Source organism: Fusarium odoratissimum (assembly GCF_000260195.1).
Source record: "Fusarium odoratissimum NRRL 54006 unplaced genomic scaffold supercont1.12, whole genome shotgun sequence".
NCBI classification, from domain to species: domain Eukaryota; kingdom Fungi; phylum Ascomycota; class Sordariomycetes; order Hypocreales; family Nectriaceae; genus Fusarium; species Fusarium odoratissimum.
The window spans coordinates 573,646-592,231 of record NW_022158698.1 but is presented as its reverse complement, the minus strand read 5'-3'; the positions used below and the strand labels follow the sequence as shown (position 1 = coordinate 592,231).

General features: G+C 49.7%; 5 protein-coding genes across 7 annotated transcripts; 2 read left to right on the top strand and 3 right to left on the bottom strand.

Annotated features, from left to right (window-relative positions):
- The first annotated feature begins 3 nt into the window (after positions 1-3).
- Positions 4-2,825, top strand: FOIG_08172 (uncharacterized protein). The gene has a single exon (XM_031208096.1). The coding sequence runs from the start codon at positions 285-287 to the stop codon at positions 1,275-1,277; it is 993 nt and encodes a 330-aa protein (XP_031062230.1). The 5' UTR covers positions 4-284; the 3' UTR covers positions 1,278-2,825.
- Positions 1,254-3,042, bottom strand: FOIG_08171 (uncharacterized protein). Its single transcript, XM_031208095.1, has one exon. The coding sequence runs from the start codon at positions 2,530-2,532 to the stop codon at positions 2,014-2,016; it is 519 nt and encodes a 172-aa protein (XP_031062229.1). The 5' UTR covers positions 2,533-3,042; the 3' UTR covers positions 1,254-2,013.
- A 757-nt stretch (positions 3,043-3,799) lies between these two features.
- On the bottom strand, positions 3,800-7,988 carry FOIG_08170 (uncharacterized protein). 2 transcript variants are annotated; one of them, XM_031208093.1, is made up of 3 exons: positions 6,896-7,988; positions 5,392-6,729; positions 3,800-5,286 (listed from the first exon to the last, which is right to left on the bottom strand). In XM_031208093.1, the coding sequence occupies exons 1-3, from the start codon at positions 7,607-7,609 to the stop codon at positions 5,170-5,172; spliced, it is 2,169 nt and encodes a 722-aa protein (XP_031062227.1). In that variant the 5' UTR covers positions 7,610-7,988; the 3' UTR covers positions 3,800-5,169. The 2 variants fall into 2 exon arrangements, with proteins under 2 accessions (XP_031062227.1, XP_031062228.1); XM_031208094.1 differs by having other exon boundaries at positions 3,800-6,729.
- A 3,620-nt stretch (positions 7,989-11,608) lies between these two features.
- Positions 11,609-12,110, top strand: FOIG_08169 (uncharacterized protein; the record flags this gene model as incomplete). The annotated part of the gene is made up of 3 exons (XM_031208092.1): positions 11,609-11,723; positions 11,778-11,898; positions 11,960-12,110. The coding sequence occupies 3 exons, from the start codon at positions 11,609-11,611 to the stop codon at positions 12,108-12,110; spliced, it is 387 nt and encodes a 128-aa protein (XP_031062226.1).
- A 3,969-nt stretch (positions 12,111-16,079) lies between these two features.
- Positions 16,080-18,319, bottom strand: FOIG_08168 (uncharacterized protein). Of its 2 annotated transcripts, XM_031208091.1 has the most exons (3): positions 18,237-18,311; positions 17,377-18,170; positions 16,080-17,326 (listed from the first exon to the last, which is right to left on the bottom strand). In XM_031208091.1, the coding sequence occupies exons 2-3, from the start codon at positions 17,959-17,961 to the stop codon at positions 16,682-16,684; spliced, it is 1,230 nt and encodes a 409-aa protein (XP_031062225.1). In that variant the 5' UTR covers positions 17,962-18,170; positions 18,237-18,311; the 3' UTR covers positions 16,080-16,681. The 2 variants fall into 2 exon arrangements, with proteins under 2 accessions (XP_031062225.1, XP_031062224.1); XM_031208090.1 differs by having other exon boundaries at positions 17,377-18,319.
- Between the last annotated feature and the right edge of the window lie 267 nt (positions 18,320-18,586).

Here is an 18,586-nt window from a genome sequence, read left to right as displayed (position 1 = left end):
GAGAGTGAATCAACCTCCGTCATCATAAATCTTCAACAACAAAATAAGAGATCGCCAATGTCTTAACCCATAAAAACTTGGAACCTCGGACCCTATTTTTTTCGTTCCATACATATTCTTTGATCATCATCGCTCCTCAACCTTATTATTATTATCATCATCATTCATTCATTACTCAGCATTTCATCATCTCACTCTCACCCAGCCGGCACTTTAGTTATACTGCACCAACTAGAAAAATACGTGTAATATTGTGTCGATCACAACCATCACCAAGAAAAAACATGACTCGGTCAACATTCACAACTATCACACCCTTGCCCTCAGGCATATCCCGAGAGCATGTAGTCGAGTTTCTCCACGATCATCTCGCCATGATCGACTTGAATCCCCTCATTATAGAACGCCACCAAATCCCTCCTCCGCCACACGCCCCGGAGGATGAGAAGAAGTGTGTATGGTACTCCATGACGGACCGTATCGACTATCTCCCCGGCGGTCTTGTCTCCGGCCAGGTCTCTTACACCGCGGCCTTCTTCGACTCTCCTGATGGTCTGCAGACGCACAGCTACGCTCCTATGGGGCTTGATCTCCGTGGGCGTTGGTCTGTAGGTGGCACGATGCCAGGAGAGCGCCCGCAGCCTGTTGAGCTTGGTCTTGGGGCGCCTACTACGGGTCTTTATCTCCGTGAGGATGTTGATATGCGCTGTAACATGCTCATGGCAGGGTTTGTCAAGAAGACTATTAAGAAGTCACACGGGACACTGGTTGAGAAGTTATCTCAGAAGACCTCCATGAAGATGGCAAGGCACTCTATGCAAAACTTCGGGACCAGCTCCCCAGGAAGTCTTCAAACACCAACCCCTACAGGGTCTGAATCCTCAGCAGTACCGCCTATGGGGCCGCTTCTCCCACCTGCCGTGAGCAATGACCAGCGCGGGTTTGCCCCGGACCTATCTTCACCACCTGCCTATGGCCACGGCACACCCTCTTCCTCTTCAAATATGAGCAACATGCATCCGCAGAGAAGCGGCGGAATGGTACCCCCTGGACAACCTCAACGGTTAGATTCGAATCAGTCAAGGCTTGGTCATGCAGGAACTGTCTATCGTGGCAACAGTAGGACTGATCATTACACCGAGTTCTCAGGTCAGAACCCCTATGATAGCTCACGGACTCCATACGATGAGCGGGAGAACTTTGCAGAATTAGACGATGGCACCCATAACCATCCTCGCCACTACGAAGAAAACTCAGGGCCCGCAGAGCTAGCTTGAGGCTTGCATGCGGCAGCATAACATCACCGATCTATGTTTCTCTTTGGTTTGGAGCAGGGGCGTTACTTCTAGCCTAGACTATTATGTCTATCTTTTGAATATCACATCATATCAGGTACGAGCGGAGCACATTGACAATATACAGAATATCGGACGCAGCTTTAATGAGCATAATGATAAAATTACGTTGAGTACTATACGTATTCATATTATACCAACGATAAAAATCATCTCCTAGCAATGCAAATGCCATCCGAAGCTCCCCTTCTATCAAAAAGCCCCAAAAGAACAAAAGAAATCCCCTTCAATGTGATTTACCCAACCCCGGGAAACCCTTTTAGTGGGGGATGGGATTCACAAAGAAGATCACCAGCTCCAAGCCCCTGAACAGATGGTCTCTCTTCCTCATCCCTCCCTTGATCAATCTACACCCAAGCTTCTAGTGTCTGAGACATGAGTGGCGTTTGAACAAAGAGATGGGAGTAACAAGAGTCTCCACTCTTCAACGGTCTAAATGCGAGTGCATGATGGCCCAAAGAAGTCAAAAAAAAGGTTGTCATTAATACGTTGGTGATGAGAAGCGAAGCGAAGTTTCCGTTGAGCGCTCGTAATGAATCATAGCGTTGTGAGCCGTAAAGATATACCAGTCTCAGACGAAAGGTGGCAAGCTGACGAGCAGGTACTCGTTTTCGGAGACTGAAGATACTCGTGAGAGAGTTTGCTTGTCTTTGCGAGCTTACAAAGCAATGAGGCCGAGCATGGCAGCCAGGCCGAGACCGACCTGGACAGCACCGGCGCCGGCAACGACGACGGGAGTCTCGGGGACATCCGTACCCTTGGCGGGCTTGGTGGCCTCAGGAGCCTGAGGGCCGGTGGTCTTGGCGGTAACCACAGGGTGCTCGGGCTGGGCAGGGTGCTCAGGCTGCTCGGGCTTGGAGGGGTGCTCAGGCTTGGGGGGAGCAGGGTGGTAGGGCTTGCCAGGGATCCAAGTAGGGCCCGCGGGGTGAGTCTCAGTGACGGTGCAAGGGCAGTCAGTGATGGTCAGAGTGCAAGGCTCAGTGACGACGTAGTCCTTGCCTCCGAGGTGGAAGCTGGTAGGACCAGCGCAGACAGTGGTGTAGACATCGTACACACTGGTGACGGTGACGGTGCCGTTCTTGACGCCGGTAGGCTGAGGAGCAGGAGAGACAATGGCGGCCTCAACAGCGGCGAAGCCAGCAAGGGCAACGAGAGCGGCGGTGTTGAATGAGTACATCTTTAATGACTTGTTTGGTTGTTTTGGGACTTGAAAGAGTGAGTTCCGGAAGAGCGAATGCAAAGTTTGTTGGGGTGAAGGACAGTGGTCAAGCGAGTGACTTGGGCGAGGTTTGTTAACGAGTGTGGGTTGCAAAGAACGAGAAAGATGCTGAGTGCTGAAGAAGAAGAAGAGAGTGTTGATGCGGTTGACGAGGCTGCCTTATATCTGTAAGTGAAGCCTCAGAGTCAGACACTGGCCAAGAAGAATCAATGTGTTTATCTCGGCTGCCCCCCCTTTGTCTGGACCTGTCTCTCTCAGCTTGCGACAGTCTAGCCGCCACATGAAAGAATGGTAAACAGACACATCGTCATGCTGCTTCATTCCAGTGCGCAAGGGAGAGGCACAAGGAGATTAGGGCTCCGTAACTAGGGAGTTTTTGACCTTGGTTACGTGATGCAGGGAGGGCATTTTGTGTAATTGCACCTGAGTGAGATGAGTTGTTCTGAGACGTGCTATTTTGAGAGATTGTTGAGATATTTTGTTTCTGTGTAATTTTATATTTTTCTCTGGCTGTGGTTGAGTGTAAGTGGTTTTTGAGTCTTGATAGCAGGTGATATCTTGGCATCCAATGATAGACTGCATATAACAACAGAGTACACAGTTACGCAGTAGCGTGTAAGTGGTGTTCAAAACATTCATGTAAACAAACCACAAAATAAACAATTCAACTATAATCTTAATTCTAATCCAACAAATCCACATGATTCGACAAAAAAGAGAAAAAAGAAACGATGGTGCAAGAATCGGTCGATCTGGAAGCCCGTCTCTTGTCTCTCTCGAGTCTCCCTCCCTTACTTGACTCATCTGCCGTTGACCCCCACATACCTCAGACACAGCACTAACATAGACATTGTCAAAGATTACTTCAGCTCGTGATGGACAATAACAACATGAAGCCTCTCTTTGACGCAATCTATGGCTAATGAGACAATACTCGGATCAAGAGTGCCGAAATATGAACGAAGAACAAGCTTTTCTCAAGACATCACAAGAAGGAGAGAAAGGAGAGAAAAAGAGGGAAGAAAATGGAAGAGGTCATTTTTGTCTTGTAGTTTAATTAAGAATATGTAGTTCAACGTTTCTGCCCCTACTATATGCATCTTTTTCTTATTAAACTTTGGGTATCCGTAGATCGTGCATGCATGAGATTGACCGTTGTTAGACATGGCACATGCAATCGAATCGCGACATATCGCGTGCTCCTAAGATAATTTAAACGAGTGAAGCAATTCTTATCAGAAACAGACACAACATTCTTTGGTGTATCTGAATTATGGCTACACATTCCTCAAGTTCTTTAGCCGATCTCTCTATTGTGGTCTATTATACAAACTCTTCACTATCCATACCAGTTACAAGCACAAACTCATGATTCACGAGATATTCAGATCATGCTTGACTCGATTCATCTCTTGATCTTTATTCCTCCGGACAAAATCCATCGGAGAGACTGCTCAGATTTCTTTTTTTCTATGTACAATTGTCTTTCAGCGCTGGCCCGCCGTGTAATGTTTGGTAAAATGTACCCGACTCCTTCCAATGCAATGCATTACTTTCGGTTCCTCGACGTGGCCCCGTTCGTAGCATGATAAATGAGTAGAGACAAAGTGAGAGAGAGAGAGGTAGAGAAGAAATAGGACCCTCCCCTCCCAGAGGTAGAAAGAAAGAGAAGAGAAGAACACAAACAACAAAGCTAACAAGAACATAGATGCCGTGAGTTTTGGTCGTCGAAAAACAAAAACCATTCTTCGCGCTGTACAAATCAATCGATCGATCGCACACTCAAGTCCATCATATATCCATAGTCATGATTCGGAAACTCAGTCTTCGAAACCCAATGCAGCGCTTCTCGATTCAACCAAGTACTCGACATAGGTAGGTAGGCGATAGACATCACATGGCTGTAATATCACTTCTACCATATGCTCCCATGCCTCGCTTGGCGATGCCGAGACCTCATATCTCCCGACCATATATCGGCGGCCGACCCGAACGCGATCTAGTCCCGTAAAAGAAATTTTTTTCATCGAGGTCCATAATCGATGAGCAAAATAGGGACCGAAACTAGGAACCGGCCGAGTAAGATCGGAGGCATCCGAACTTAAATAAGAGACCGTTGTCGGAAAGGTAGAGCCGGGCCGGGAGGCGGAGACTTTGGCATAGCATAGTATAGCCATGACCCCATAGCGCTAGCCTTGGAACAAGGAAGCCGAGGCGACAAATAAAATACAACAAAAGGCAAAAAAATAAAATAGCTCGGAAAACCCAAATAACACCGATAATGCTTGGAAGGTATGGCTCTAGGTGGTATCGTTTTGATGGTGGCAAACGCTCGGGTAGCCAAATCTGTCAAACGTCTCTATGCAAATGACTCGTTCGTTTAAAAATGAGGCAGATGATGGATGTGAATGCTTGCTCACGTCACTGTAGGTACTGCACTCAAGCGTTGCGAGGAAGGCGTCTTTTTCTGGTCATGGCGGCTCGCTTCTGGATTAGGCTTTCATTTCCTTTCCTTTCAAGCCTAGCCAGTAGCTAGCCATTAGCCAAGTGCCAGCCCTTCCTAGTGCAGTCTGAGGTCAGATCCCTTGGAGATCATCACTTTCGGTTTGATCTGCTTTGGCTTCGCTCAGGTCCTCGGCCGACCACGTCAAACTCGTAGTTTCGCAATTGCTGCTCGTACTTGGGGCTGCGAAGGAATTTTGGTACCGAGTCCTATTTTTTCTTGTTAGCATCTGTTATCCTGCACATCATCGCTCTGATCGGCATGTCCGAGAACGGAATTGGAGGCTGGAGGGGCGGGTTTTAGTCAAAACTTACACTAGCCATCAGCTTGAACACTGCGTTTTGAGCGTCCTCAAACAGCGACGTCACCTCTTGCAGCGTGTCAATCATAGCCACATCCTGTCCAACAGCCTTGGTCATGCGAGTTGCCAGGTTGTTGCGCAGTTGGTGGTCAATGTTGAGTTCGCAAGGCGATCCTGGGGCCAGGAAAGCGTTGTAGATACCATATGCCGAGGCCATAATCTCCTTGATTCCGTCCATGGCATTAGTGTTGGGCGACTTTTGAGCTGCTCTTGTGGCAGCCTTGCAGCTACGCACAAACTCGTCAACATCTTGGTAGAAGGACAAGTTTTCTTCGCAGTGAGTATCTCGCAGTTGCTCCCGGAAGAGGAGACGTAGCGCGGGGTCGTTGAGAATCTTATCCAGTCGCTGGGTGTTGGAGTCCCTAGTGATGCCGTTTCGCTGAGATGCGGTGCCGCCTTCGCTCTCCGAAGGTCGGCCCCGAGAGGCAGCACCACTAACAAGATCCTTACCGCGTTGCGACAGCTGGTAAATGGCGTATTTGGTGGGTTGGAACAGGTTGCATCCAGGGTTTTGCGACATATAAGCACGGTCCTGGGCCACGGGCTCCATTAATTCGTACTCAACGAATAGAGTTGCCACCTCAACAGTCTCTCGCTTGTCCACGATGGTTGAGCAGTCCATGAGCCAGTCAGTGGCAGCCTTACCAGTGAAGGTGTCACGATATGTCTTCCCATTCACCTTGCGCTCGGCAGCCATCTTCACTCCAGTAAGGCCATCTCGGTAGTCATGCAGCGAGTCCGAATCGGCGGCGTTAACGGTAGTCTTGATGTTGCGGCCCTCGGAGCCAGCAAAGCGGCGGAAGATGACCTCGATTGTTCCTTGGTCGTGAAGAAGCTTATCAGTCTGTGGGTCTCGCTCCAACAGCACCAACTGGGTGGAGGCGAGGTTAGCCAATTCCGACACTTGCTTCTGTTGAATGCCGTTCCTAGCGCAGAATCTATCCAGAACAGTGATACCCTTGGGAGTTAATTGCCAAACAGAGCCCTTCATCGTGTAAACCTGCTGATATTTGCCGTCTGCCGATTCGATAAAGCGAGCCTCCAGAAATCGTTGACAGATAGAACGGGCCATGTCCTTAGCCATGGAGAAGGTTGTGGTTGTGGTGGTTGTGACGATACGAGAAGGATCCTTGGGGTCTGGCATACGGTTGGATTGAGAGAACTTTAGGGAGCCCAGGTTGTTGATGGCATCCTCGGACAGAAAAGTGTACTCAACCTTGGTCAATCGGACACGGTGGGCTGAGAGCGGCAGCAAACTGACAACAAGAGTTGAGAAGAGATCCTTGAAATCCTATTTGTGCAACTGTCAGCGGGTGTTTTTTTCTTTTTCTTTTTTTTTTTTGGAAAACAGGGTTTCAGGAATACGCAATGGCGCAGAGGCTACGCGTGTGCGCGCACGAGGTAAAACGGCGTCTTAAAGCACACCAAACAAGGTTGGGTAGGACAACACGGCGTACCTTTGTGAATGGACGGTCATCGTCCGTCATGCGCAACAAGCGCGAGGATGTCTGATGCATCTTGTTTGCTGTGGAGGACTTGATGGGGGGCGGGAGGTTCGGGTCTGTGGACGTGTAAGGCTGGGACGGCGGGTTGTTCGCCTGCAGAGTCTGGGGAGCGACCTTGCTGTCCAGATATGCACCCGAGGAAAGCGATTGGTTTGAGGAACTTCGTAGACGGTGGTACTTGTCCGGACTAGAGGGTTCCGACGAGGGCGAGGAGCTCGTGAGCAAAGAGAGTCTTGAAAGAGCACCAGAAGACTGTCGAGGTCGAATAGCTGGCTCTGAAATAGCAGCAATGGCGTTTTGTGTGCGATCAAAAGCTGAAGCGGCCAGGGCAAAGAGGCTAGTCGAAGAACGGTTGTTCAATCTCGAAACTGAGGAAGCCGTATGGCGATGATGGCTATGCTGCGGATGATAAGGGACGTAGGCCGGCTGGTTTGTATTTGAAGTTGAAGTTGAGGTTAAAGAATTACCGGAGGTAGCGGAGGTGTTAATGTGTGCTGGTGGTAGTGGAAGAGGCAGAGGTGTAGGAAGAGGCGAACGATCCGAAATAGAAGAGCGTGGTGTGTTCGTGGTTGTATCCTGGTCCTGGTCGTGGTCTAGTGCGAGTGGTGTATCAGAAGGAGAGGCAGAGTGAACCGTGGGCCTTTGGTGTTGCGACAGAGTGGCCATCTAACGGGAACGAGAAAGGTCAGAAGGAGGGGAGTTTTGCGGTGACGGCAGTGGGAAAGGTTCAAATAAGAAGGAGGATGGATGTGGATGTGCAAGTGAAAGTGGATGTGGATGTGGGATGTGGATTTTTTGGTTTGGTTTGGGTGAAGGAAAATCAGTCCAACTAAGGTCAAAGCATGGAAGCAAGACCCAGGTGTAAGTGTAAGTGCAAGTGGGACACAGACTGTGAAAGAAGAAAAGGATTGATATCCTCAGGTAGGATTAGAGCACCTAGAATAGGACAGCCTAGAGAGGGTAGGTAAGGTAGGGTGAGGGAAAGGATAGGATAGGGATAGGGATTGGCAGCCCCAGAGTAAAGAAAGAGGTAAAAAAGTTGAGAGAGTACAGGTACAGGTACTGGTACTGGTACAGGTACAGAACCCCCCAAGACCGGCCGACCCTACTAAAACTGAACTGAACTGAACTGAATTGAGGGGAGGGTGGGGTGTCAAAAGGGGTTCCTTCTAGCGAATGCACAGGCGTGACCCTAACGAAAAAGGTCCCCTCCTAGGTAGTGGGTCCCTCCCGACCTCCGTTCTCTCGTCTGTCTGAGGTCAAAAGGTGGGCGCTGAGAATAGCGGGCGAAATGGAGATGGTGATGGTCTTGGCCTTGGCTTTTCGCTCTCCACAACCTAAACTAAACAAGCAGTAGCAGAAGCAGTAGCCAGGGTCAAGGTCAGGGTCAGGGCAATCACAGGCGACTAGGCAGGTAAAGAAGCTACCAGGGCAAGGGTTGAAAATCTCCAGCAGCTAAAAAAGAATCAAAGAGCGAGCGGAGACAGACAAACAGACTGACTGCCAAACGAGAGAAGAAAAAGAAAGAAAAATGCAGACAAGGGTCTATTCGATGTGGGCTTGCTTGCTTGCTTGCTTTCATCCATCTTCAACACCGCTGTCTCTCATGCTATGCTGCAACAGCCCGTCTCGGAACGCCGGGGCCTGAGCTTGCTTGTCTCTCTCACTCACTCACTCACTCAAGTCAGTGATAACAAGTCTCCAGAGCAAAAGACCCCATGTCCTGGGGCTTCAGCGCATCTTCGCGCTGGAGTTGATGTATCGACCTGTCGCCAGCCTGACTGGTCGTCTCATTCTATGTGAGGTAGGCAGGTCGGCAGGGCCATATGTATGCATGTTCACCACGCCGTGTCTACCGTAGCGTAGCGTCTCGTAGCACAAGACACCTACGGCTTCTTTTGCAGAATTGGCGAACCAATTCCCATAAGTCGTGAAAAGAGGCTTTTGGCAACCTCTCGGCCAACAGTAGTCCCTCTTCAGTAGCGCCATTGATGCTCCCGGTACCGTACCTTTGGTACAGCAGATTGCCTGTCGGCTCCGACTGAAACATGGAGAACAGAGAAAAATAGAAACCAGATAACAACTAACGTTGTTAGTTACTGTATGTACGAATACATACCAACAAGCTGGGGAAACCCGTCAGCAGCTGTGCTGTAAGCGAACAGGGGCGTTGGCACTAAACAAAAATCCATTGATATCACCAGCCCAATGACATTGTAATCTTCATATGACAAATGAAATGAAGATTTGTGATCATGATAACATGTCATTCTGAATGACATAGGCTCACGTCAATCCGGTAGGTATTTCTTCGTCAATTTCTTCTCTTCCAGTGCCAATTCCCGTCAACACTGCAGCTGTGAAAAGAACGTAGGGTTTAAACCACCAAATCCACCTTCGTTGGCTAGACTTTCAACATACAACATACCCGCTTCCAGCAGCTTGCATGTCTGGTGTTGACGCTGGGGCCCTCATAGCTCACATGCGCTATCGTTGCATTTGGGACTACATACATGCACTAGAGCGCTGTACGTAACGCGTTAGGGCATCAGACTTGTTGAGGGTTCACAGGCTGAAACCATTCGACTCTTTGAGCTTTGCGGAATGCCTGCACCATTCGTTACTGATCTGCAAGCGGTCTGCAAAGCAAACTGCAGCACCTCCGCACCCTGCAACACCATACCATGTATGTACAGTACATTGCTTGACTGATCTGATCGGTTGGCGTGCAACAATCAGCCCGGACGGCATTGGGAGCGAGACACAACTGATTGACAGTAAAACGGCGGTTTTGAGGCGTTGTATGACGACTAAAGCCGGGATCAAATCTCCATTCTCAAGACCTTGCTCGAATCATTTCTGGAATATGTTTTCCACCGCTGTAGCGATCCGTACGGATTCCGCCGGTGGCTTGCCCGCCATGAGCGTCTCTTGTGCAACCATGAGAGGCGAGTGTCGCCTGGGTCGACGCCTCATTGCAAATCACAGCGAGTGAAAGCATTGCCTCGCCAGCGCCAGAATCCTTAGTCCATCCAAAAGCGCTTTGTCGGCGGCAATGCACAATAGCAGACGCCTAGACAGGAATGCTTACTTGGTAGATTTGCGCGAAAAGCCCGTTGCTGTTCGTCCATAGATGAGACAGGTTTGTACTGCGTACGAAGTACTCCGTACTGTACACAGATTCCTGCCGATGAGAAACCAAGCGCCGGGCTGCTGCATGCTGGCATGAACCGGCACGTCAGACCGGGACAGCCACAGGCAATGGCACAGCAGAATGGAGGCAAGCCCCGGTCAAATGTGACCTGTAAGTCAGCGAATAATTAGTAAAAAGGGGAAATGTTCGGAAACGCTGTGCTGTCCCTATCTTTGTTCATCTCATCGTTCATTCCATTTGGGCTGCTGGGTAATAATCTTCTCTCTCACATGGTGAACCAGTGAGTGGCTGCTGAGCCGCGGGCGTGTGCATGGCTGTCTCACCTCCCACAGTCAGTCAGTTCTCAGCCGGCCCCTTGAATGCGCGTGGCTCCAGGGATTCCATTCATCATGCTAGGCTGTTTTCGGCTGGCAAACTTCCCTGTAGCCATGCTCAGTGCCTCCATCCACCGCATCACGTTGCTGCCATGCGATCAAAGCGCCCAAGTTCCTGTGCATGCAACCATGCCGCGACTGGGCGTGGCTGCCCCTTACTCTGCCCCACGCGGCCTCTTTCACCAACAAAGTGCTTCCAAATTGCATCGGAGCGTGCATCCGAAGCTATGCCAGAGTTATTCCACCTCATTTGATGGGCATGCTGCAAACTCTCCAAATCTATGCGTAGATTGTGAGTCATTGGCTTATTACTACGCTGGTCTTCAGATTAGTGACAGGGTTTTGTGTCTGCCGTCGGTTTTGAGTGTGGGATGCTGATGCTTGTTCATCTTGCCAGGAACCGTCAATCACCTTGAATAGAGGTGACACTGAAACACATTTTTGAAACGACCTGGAGATGCCCGAATGGATCAAACACCAAGTTCGTCTTGACGCATGAATTTGGCCTTGTCAGCGTCCCAGAATTGATACTCCGATTACTTCCTTGATTGCTACCTCTGTCGTTGTATTTGTTGCCACTGCCATGTCATGCTCAAGCGCCGTAGCTCGACTCCCTGACTCTTATTAGAATCTGTAGTCTTGCGCCTCATAAATCCGGCATTCAGGGCTCTCGCAAATTGGCCAGATTTTGGACAAAGTGAAAAGACTGGTGGTTGCAAATCGTGGCTAACGAACGCCATAGATCGCTCTGACCTCGTTCTGGCTCTGTAGTGGATAGTGTGTGTGTCTCCGTCGGAGATTGATTATTAGAGTGTCGCTGAACCTCACTAGTCTACCACCACGCTTCCCAAGAGCTAAAGCCATCCATTGGTGAGTGTGTCAAGAAGGTTGTCAGAAGGATCACTACGGTGTGCGGTGTAGTCGTGTAGGTGCATGTAGCACTCAGCCTTGGCTGGACTGTTGCTCCAGATTACCCCAAAGCACTAATTAATGCTGGGTTCAACGGGCAGGGCAGATGTGCCAGCCCAGCCGCATCTCACATGAAGCCTGTCACTGTCAGTATACATATCTAAATTATCCATCTCGGCTTTGTGCTCACGTCACGCTCGGCTCACGTCCCAGCTTAGAAGAACGCCAATGGATTTGTCTCTGCCGAAGCGAAATTGTGATTCGCAGCACTGCGGCTTCTTTGGCTCCGAGCTCACTGCTTCTAGAAGGTTTCTGGAAACTCGTCTCCGCGGCAAGGACCAGGGTCTTTGGATCCTGACTGGCTGAGCAATTCAACTCGACTCAAAGTTCCGTCCAGGAGCCAAGCAATCTGTCGCCGATGACAAGCGTCTCGGTCGTCTTGCCGCTAGATCAGCTGATCTACTCTTGCGACGTAACCTTGAACAATATGAGAAACGTATCCGCAATCTTCAGCACTCGTAAGTCTCGTATGGATCAAGGCGAAGCTTGGAAGGGCTGAGGCTCAGGTTTCAGAAATAGACTGCCTAATGGAGAGAAAGAACGGGCGACCAACAAGGAAGCCAAAGACCCTGGTAACTTCCTGGCAGCCACTAACGTTAGTCCAGGGAAGGAGCAAAGCATTGGGAGTGACTGTCTGACTGTTCAAGACACCCATTCATTAGAAGGCTAAAAGCCGACAGGACATAATTAGAGAAGGAACACGACAACACCATCAATTCACAACCGCGGCTTCCGATTGCGCCTCTTGGGGATAAGATATCTACCTTTGTCCTTTATCTCCGTGTTAGTCTGTTTGATACATTCCTTCGCTCGGGTACATCTACCGTTTACAATGCTGACTCTTAGAATGTCACTTATTCAAGCCCAGTACAGGGGCTAGAGGGGTAATGACTAGGTACTTCTCAGTGGCACGGTTATCATTAACCGTTAACCGACCCTGTCTAGCCTCATCAATGTTGGATTGAATCGTCAAAATCTGATGGTGTTGAGGCAACCTGCACGTTGATGTCACTGCCTGATCGATCTATGCTGAATCGATAGCAACAGTCTCAAGTTTCAAAGGTATGTAGACAAGGAGTCAAGAAACTCTGCATGTCTTCCCATCTTACATATTACAGTGACTTTATATATAAGCAGACAGGATGCTGTTACGCAAGATAAGGTATGTTTCGGGGATTTCTCATCATACACACGAAACTGCACAAGTGTTGCGAAACCCTTGACGATAACAAGCAATCCCAACTGTGGGTGGGTGAGCTGGGGCAGCTGTCAGAGTGGGAATAGTCGGGTTTGATGACCAGTCAGTCTGGCAGATGAGGATGAATCCTCATGACATTCATCATCCTTACACCGCAACGTAACTGAAGATGAAGGCTGACAAAGCCAGCCAATCCGTTCCCCTATCACGAAGTCACCTGAGCCACGATCACCAAATTCAATTCATGGCTCATTTGTGAGCGCGGCGGGTATAAACTGGGGACGCAGGGTTCGAGTTCAACAGGGCACCATCCACAACTCTCATGTGTCTTGGTGTGACTGTGACTGTGACTGGTCACCTTTCCAACCATGTCGGCATTCCCACGTGGCTCCATGACTGAGCTTGTCGTGCCGTGCAAGGAATCCGCTGCACGTAAAACTGCCATACAGATACGAAGCAATGGGCCCCTCCTTCGCTTCGAAACACCGCCTCTCGAATGCGCACGGAGGACACGACGGTGCAACTCCGCTTTATTGTTTCTATTCTGTGGATATATGATCTGATGAAATAGGTATTCGCTGAGTCTCGAACAGCGGTATGGGACAACAAGGCTATCAATATCCCTGACAAAACATGACGCGTTTACGCGCGCATTTCACACGTTTGTCAGCGATCAGCGCTATCTAAGTCCAGTACCGGAGAGGAGGTAATGAAGTGGCGGTATTGACGATTTGCAGATCCCCAGTTGAAGAAGCAACAGCACAAAGAACAAAACGAAGAAAAGCAAAAAAGAGGGTGTGAGGCGTGATTTTAACAGTATTACCTGGTTGGTTCTGGCGGGGTCCGCCACGTGGGTTTAGAGGGAGCCACACGTTTGTGACAACCAAGCTGTGGAGTCGCTTAGGCATCTTTTTTCTTTCTTCACTGTAACCTACGTATCATGCTCACGTTCTAGGCCTCATATCAGCCCAACAATCCCGGAAACTTGTCACGGCAGTTCAAGCGAGGCTCTTCAACTCACTAATTGCTCCGGTACTAGTCGACGCTCAGTCAAGGCGTCACCGTTGATTTGCCTCTCTTTTTCTTCAAGGCCCTTGCTATCCGAGAGTCTGCCGACGTCAAAGCTGCTTGTGCTACCACGCGATCCACTCCAGCTCTTCAAGCTTCGGGATGACTTTTCGTTGGTTGGCCTTACCTGAGCGGATTGTTTTAATCGTTGAGAACGATTGGTTATCAGAAGATGGATAAACCGCTATGTGGAAGACGTGCATGAAAGGCTTAGACTGAGGCGGGTGGTTCGACTTGACGTTTTCAACCCAAAGTCTCGTTGCGGTTCTGCATTGAGAGCCATGGACCATAATGAAACGCCTTGCAACTCCAAATTGAGCACCGCATGACGCATCATTCTTCGGTGGTGGAAGTTTCGTCGTTGGACTTGTCCACGATACCTTAGTCAAAGTTTCACATGTACCGTACATCCCGTACTTACGGAGTCTGCGGAGCCCGGACGCCTGGGTACGAAATCGTAAACAAAGCGCCCAATCCGGTCAACAAAACATCCAGCCCTCTCGTGGAGTCACGAAACTTGTGTATCATGAGCATTGTTTCGGCAGATCCTTCTACGTACCAACAACATTCGCGAAAATCCAAAATCTGCAGGGTTCCAAATCAATCTGATTCGGTCCCCCTGTTCATGCTGCTTTTAAGTTGCCACGCGAGAGGGTACAATGTACTTTGCCATGTGCCTTGCACGAGGTAAGCGATCACGGAACAGATCCGTCTAACCATTCCTGGATGACGATATCCACAAAATCTGCAGACAATCCCGTCTTGTTCAAAGCATCAGATCAGACAACCAACAGTTTCGCTCCCGTCACTTAGACCAGAGGCTCTGACTCGATATCCTAGCTTAGCTACGGATACAGCTGCCCGATGAATGCTCTCTCATAGCAGATCAACGGTCACGTGTGACGCAAATCTGAGCTTCCAGCACAATTCATGCTCATGCCTACAGCCTTACCGTTATCCTGGTTCGCCTACAGAGACAACGGCCTTGTACGATCGCCAACTAGACGACTAGTCGGCGTACTGGCGGGAGCTCCTGTGGTACGGCACTTGGTGGTTACGAAATTGTCGGCATTGTGATAGACCCTTGATATCGGCACTGAGTACAGGGTTAGGCACGGCGAACCCCGAACTCCAGTGCAAGCGTAACTATATCATATCTATTATATGGTCCCTCCACCGGATATGAAAACGAGCAAGGTCAGGCTGCGGAGGTACGAGTTTCTAGTTGGCGAACTAATTATGACTCCTGTACAGCACGGCAGGCTAGGATACGCCCTTGTAGAGTGAGGCCTGGCCATTAGCCCTGCGGACCGCAGTACGCGGCTAGCGGGCGATCTGGTAGACAGGAGCCAACATTCGGGATTGATTTTCCAGGTCTCAATCGCATCTTGGCTTGATGATATGTGTATCTTGGTATACAAGATATGCATGTCGACAGGTATGTCGCTATAGGGCGCTAGAGGTTGTATTTCTCAGCCGCGTGATCCAACTCGTGTGAATGGCTGCTTCAAACATGCAGCAAGTGCCCCTATTTCTTGGGCTGAAATCCGTGCTCAACCTCTTTTCCAAGCGTACTATCCACCAAGTCCACCCACCGCGGGAACCCATCGTGCGATTCCACTCACTAGAAGCCGTCGGCCGCCAAGTGGGCAATGCTTGGGCGCCATTTCTCTTAAACCACGGAGCATTTCCTATTCAACATGCTGAATACTACCTTATATGCGGTGAACAAGAATGCAATGATGTGAGGTCTATTGCGGCTGTGCTCACTGAAAGAGCTTCGACTCCTGTATCGTGGCTAAGGCCTCATTACGCTACTTGTCATCATTGCCCCAAGACGCAAATAGCCAAATACGCGCCAGCATGTTCGAATTTGACTACCAGCGGGATGAAATTGCTAGGGCTTGACTCAAGTGCACCTAGTGACCACCTGATACATAGCTCTGAACACGTTTTCGCACGAGTTTATGACGATCTCCCAGTCTGACAGCCCGGGAATATCTTGGACCTAACAAAAACGACTGACTCGTGTGCTGCATCTCTTGACCTCCCCAGACTCGTCAGCAGCAAGCTCTGTGTGGGGAACAGTCTAAGGAATAAGCTGAAGATTTTTAGATCAAGATTGGTCCCCCAAGTTCAAGCTCGACATTGGATAGAAGCTCTGGACCAAGAGGTTTTGTCTTGGGGGTGTGCAGTGTCGATCGACAAGGTCAAGCCCTACTTGCCGCTAGATACTGACACAGACAAGTCGCCGTCATGTAGCTACTGGGGTCTTTGTTGCGGGCGTAGATACGGTAGTTTCTGCAACCTTTCCAGCCTGTAGGATCTGTGCAAATCGATATGTCGTGACTGGTCTCGCGATGCGTTGCTCTGCTTGGAGAGCTTTGACTCAGTGAGCTATAGAGTTGACTAGAGAAGCATGTGTGTGCAATTGATATATGACCGTCCAGTCGGATATCATGGAGGAAGTAAACTATTGAAAGGATGCAGTTTCGTGCCAGCAAGTCGATGCTGCTCCCTGGGTATCATCGTCGATAACGAGGGTAGAGTTTGGCATCGCGGAGTCGGAGACGTTGAAACGATATTTACATGCCGCTGACACTACAGTAGCCACAGGATAACGTCTGACTTCGGAATGAAAACAGTTCAACGCTTGCTGATGCTATACTAACACCCGCTGTGAAAACGAAATATCAATTGACCTGGGTTCTGAAATCCTGTATGCCACTCGCCGCACATCATACAACTAGACTAGATAAATATGTCTACAAAGCAAGAAACCGTTCTAACGCCATCGCTTTTAATCCCCTGTACCTCGCCACCCTGTAGGCATGTTCGGTACAGACGGGAATGCAAGTCTTTTCTCTCCCATTTGGACCATAGCTCCATTCTGTGAAGCAACCATCCACAGGGAGTCTCGTTTTTTTTTTTTTTTTAGCAATACTTCATGTACAATAGAAATGTGAGTCCTTCGACTATATCGATGAGGGAGCCCTGTCCTTTCTCCAACCCCTGTACCGCATGTTCTCTTCAATGGCCCTCCAGATCTGCTCCACGATCTCCTTATCACGGAAACGCGAAGCATCATGGCCCTCTCCTCGCCATCGGTCAATGCCAGTGGACAGAACGCGGTGACCCCAGTTACGGATATTATCCGGAGCTGACTCTCCTCGCCATCCGACATAGATGCCCAATGTGTGCTTGAAGAGCTCGTTGGGGTCACTCCACTTATAGTTCTTGAACTGCCAAGTCTGACCAGTGGTGAGAACTGCCACAATTCTGTTCCAATACTCAGGCTTGAACGCTTCAGGACCCTCTACGAGAATGAAACGCATTGGGCGGTTGGGGTCAATGGAGGGGATGATACGCTGCACATGAAGCATGTTGCTCAACGCACTACCTGCATCAGTAGGCACAAACTTGCCGTCCTCGAGGAACGACCGAGCGTTTGATAGGCGAAGCAAAGAAGACGCGGAGGGAGATAGGAGAATAATAGGGTCTGGTCGTCTTGTAGGAGGTTTTTGGTTGAGGGCGAGTGATGGGTTAGTAGGGATGCTGGAGCTAGACTGGTATTTCTTCTGGATGAAAGGCGCAGCAAGTTTGCGAACATGGGAGAAGTCCTAACGAGGTCAGGTAAAGCTCAAGAATTTCTCAGGTTGCAAGGACTTACCGTAGGTTTGATGCCCCTTAGAACGGTGTTGCGATCGCCCATCTTTCGTTCGCTATTGTAGATACCAGCCAGTCTCGGGTCCATAGTACCACGACCAGATCGCGACTGAGCAGTTGAAGTCACTGCGCCCATCTTCGCAGCTGCGGTCGCGCCAGCAGCCGCTGCATCTTTGTCACTAGGTAAAGGCTTGATGTACTCGCTCTCCTCGCTAGCACCCTCAAGCCAGGTAATCAGATCCAGACGCTCAATGAAACCCAAGTTTTGAACCTTCCCCGAGCCACCAGCGGCTGCCAGTTCTTCGTTGAGCTTTGTCGCAGAAGCATTGTATTCAGGGATAGCGACTTCGCGGTTCAGCCAAGCAAAGTAGATACTGCGCAGATCGACGGGCTTGTCTTGCGACACAAAGCGCGTTGGGTTGTCGATAGGAACAGCGACATCTCGATCGGGGAATCGCAAGTACGTCGCCTGTGATAGAGGAACTTCGGCCGCAGAAGCATCAGCTGATGCCGTGGGGATGAAGGGCGCGTTGGAGGAGATGGATTGGCGAAGGAGGACGAGTCCGTCGAGGTCGGCGGCGGACGCCATGATGAAGATGGACGCGCGGGAATAGGGAGCACGGCTGAAAGAAACTCTATGTGTTTGTACTGATCAAGGGATACCAATTGACGAATAGTAGAATCTAAGTGTTTCGCGATTCGAGAGTCTAGCGCGTTTGTTGCTGGTGGAGCTTTGATGAAGTGAAGATGAAAGGCTGAGGCTGAGGCTGCGCCTGGAATTTTGGCAAGCTCACTTAGCTTCACCCATGCCGCGCTGTCATTGGTCAAGCACATATATGGCCAATCAGCGATGTATAAACTCACCTTCAACTTCAACGTCAATTGACAGCAAAGTCAGCACCAATCCACGTTCTGTAGAATGATGCGACTGGACGCCCCGTGTTTTGCATTGTATGCATCCAGTAGATCATGTTCCTGGTGGTGTTGACGTTGATCCGTTATTACCGTCATACCCGGACTTGACTCGACTACTCGACTGCCCTAGGGTAAATTACTCGGGGAGTATTGCTAGCCAGAACGCTATTGAACAGCATTTCATGTGACTGTAGTATTGAATGTCACCTACTGCGTGGCAATTCGTCTATGCATGTTTGGCGTGCTTACTGTGCATGGAGATGTTTTAATTGGTAAGTTGTCATGTTTCTCTTGAGTAA

What these genes read in the sequence shown, in the direction of transcription:
- FOIG_08172 (XM_031208096.1), top strand. Translation starts at nt 285, where the DNA reads ATGACTCGGTCAACATTCACAACTATCACACCCTTGCCCTCAGGCATA.
- FOIG_08171 (XM_031208095.1), bottom strand. Translation starts at nt 2,532, where the DNA reads ATGTACTCATTCAACACCGCCGCTCTCGTTGCCCTTGCTGGCTTCGCC.
- FOIG_08170 (XM_031208093.1), bottom strand. Translation starts at nt 7,609, where the DNA reads ATGGCCACTCTGTCGCAACACCAAAGGCCCACGGTTCACTCTGCCTCT. An exon ending in ATGACCGTCCATTCACAAAG is followed by an intron (nt 6,730 to 6,895) that starts GTACGCCGTGTT and finishes TTGCACAAATAG; the next exon opens with GATTTCAAGGATCTCTTCTC. An exon ending in TGTTCAAGCTGATGGCTAGT is followed by an intron (nt 5,287 to 5,391) that starts GTAAGTTTTGAC and finishes AAGAAAAAATAG; the next exon opens with GACTCGGTACCAAAATTCCT.
- FOIG_08168 (XM_031208090.1), bottom strand. Translation starts at nt 17,961, where the DNA reads ATGGCGTCCGCCGCCGACCTCGACGGACTCGTCCTCCTTCGCCAATCC. An exon ending in TAAGGGGCATCAAACCTACG is followed by an intron (nt 17,327 to 17,376) that starts GTAAGTCCTTGC and finishes TGACCTCGTTAG; the next exon opens with GACTTCTCCCATGTTCGCAA.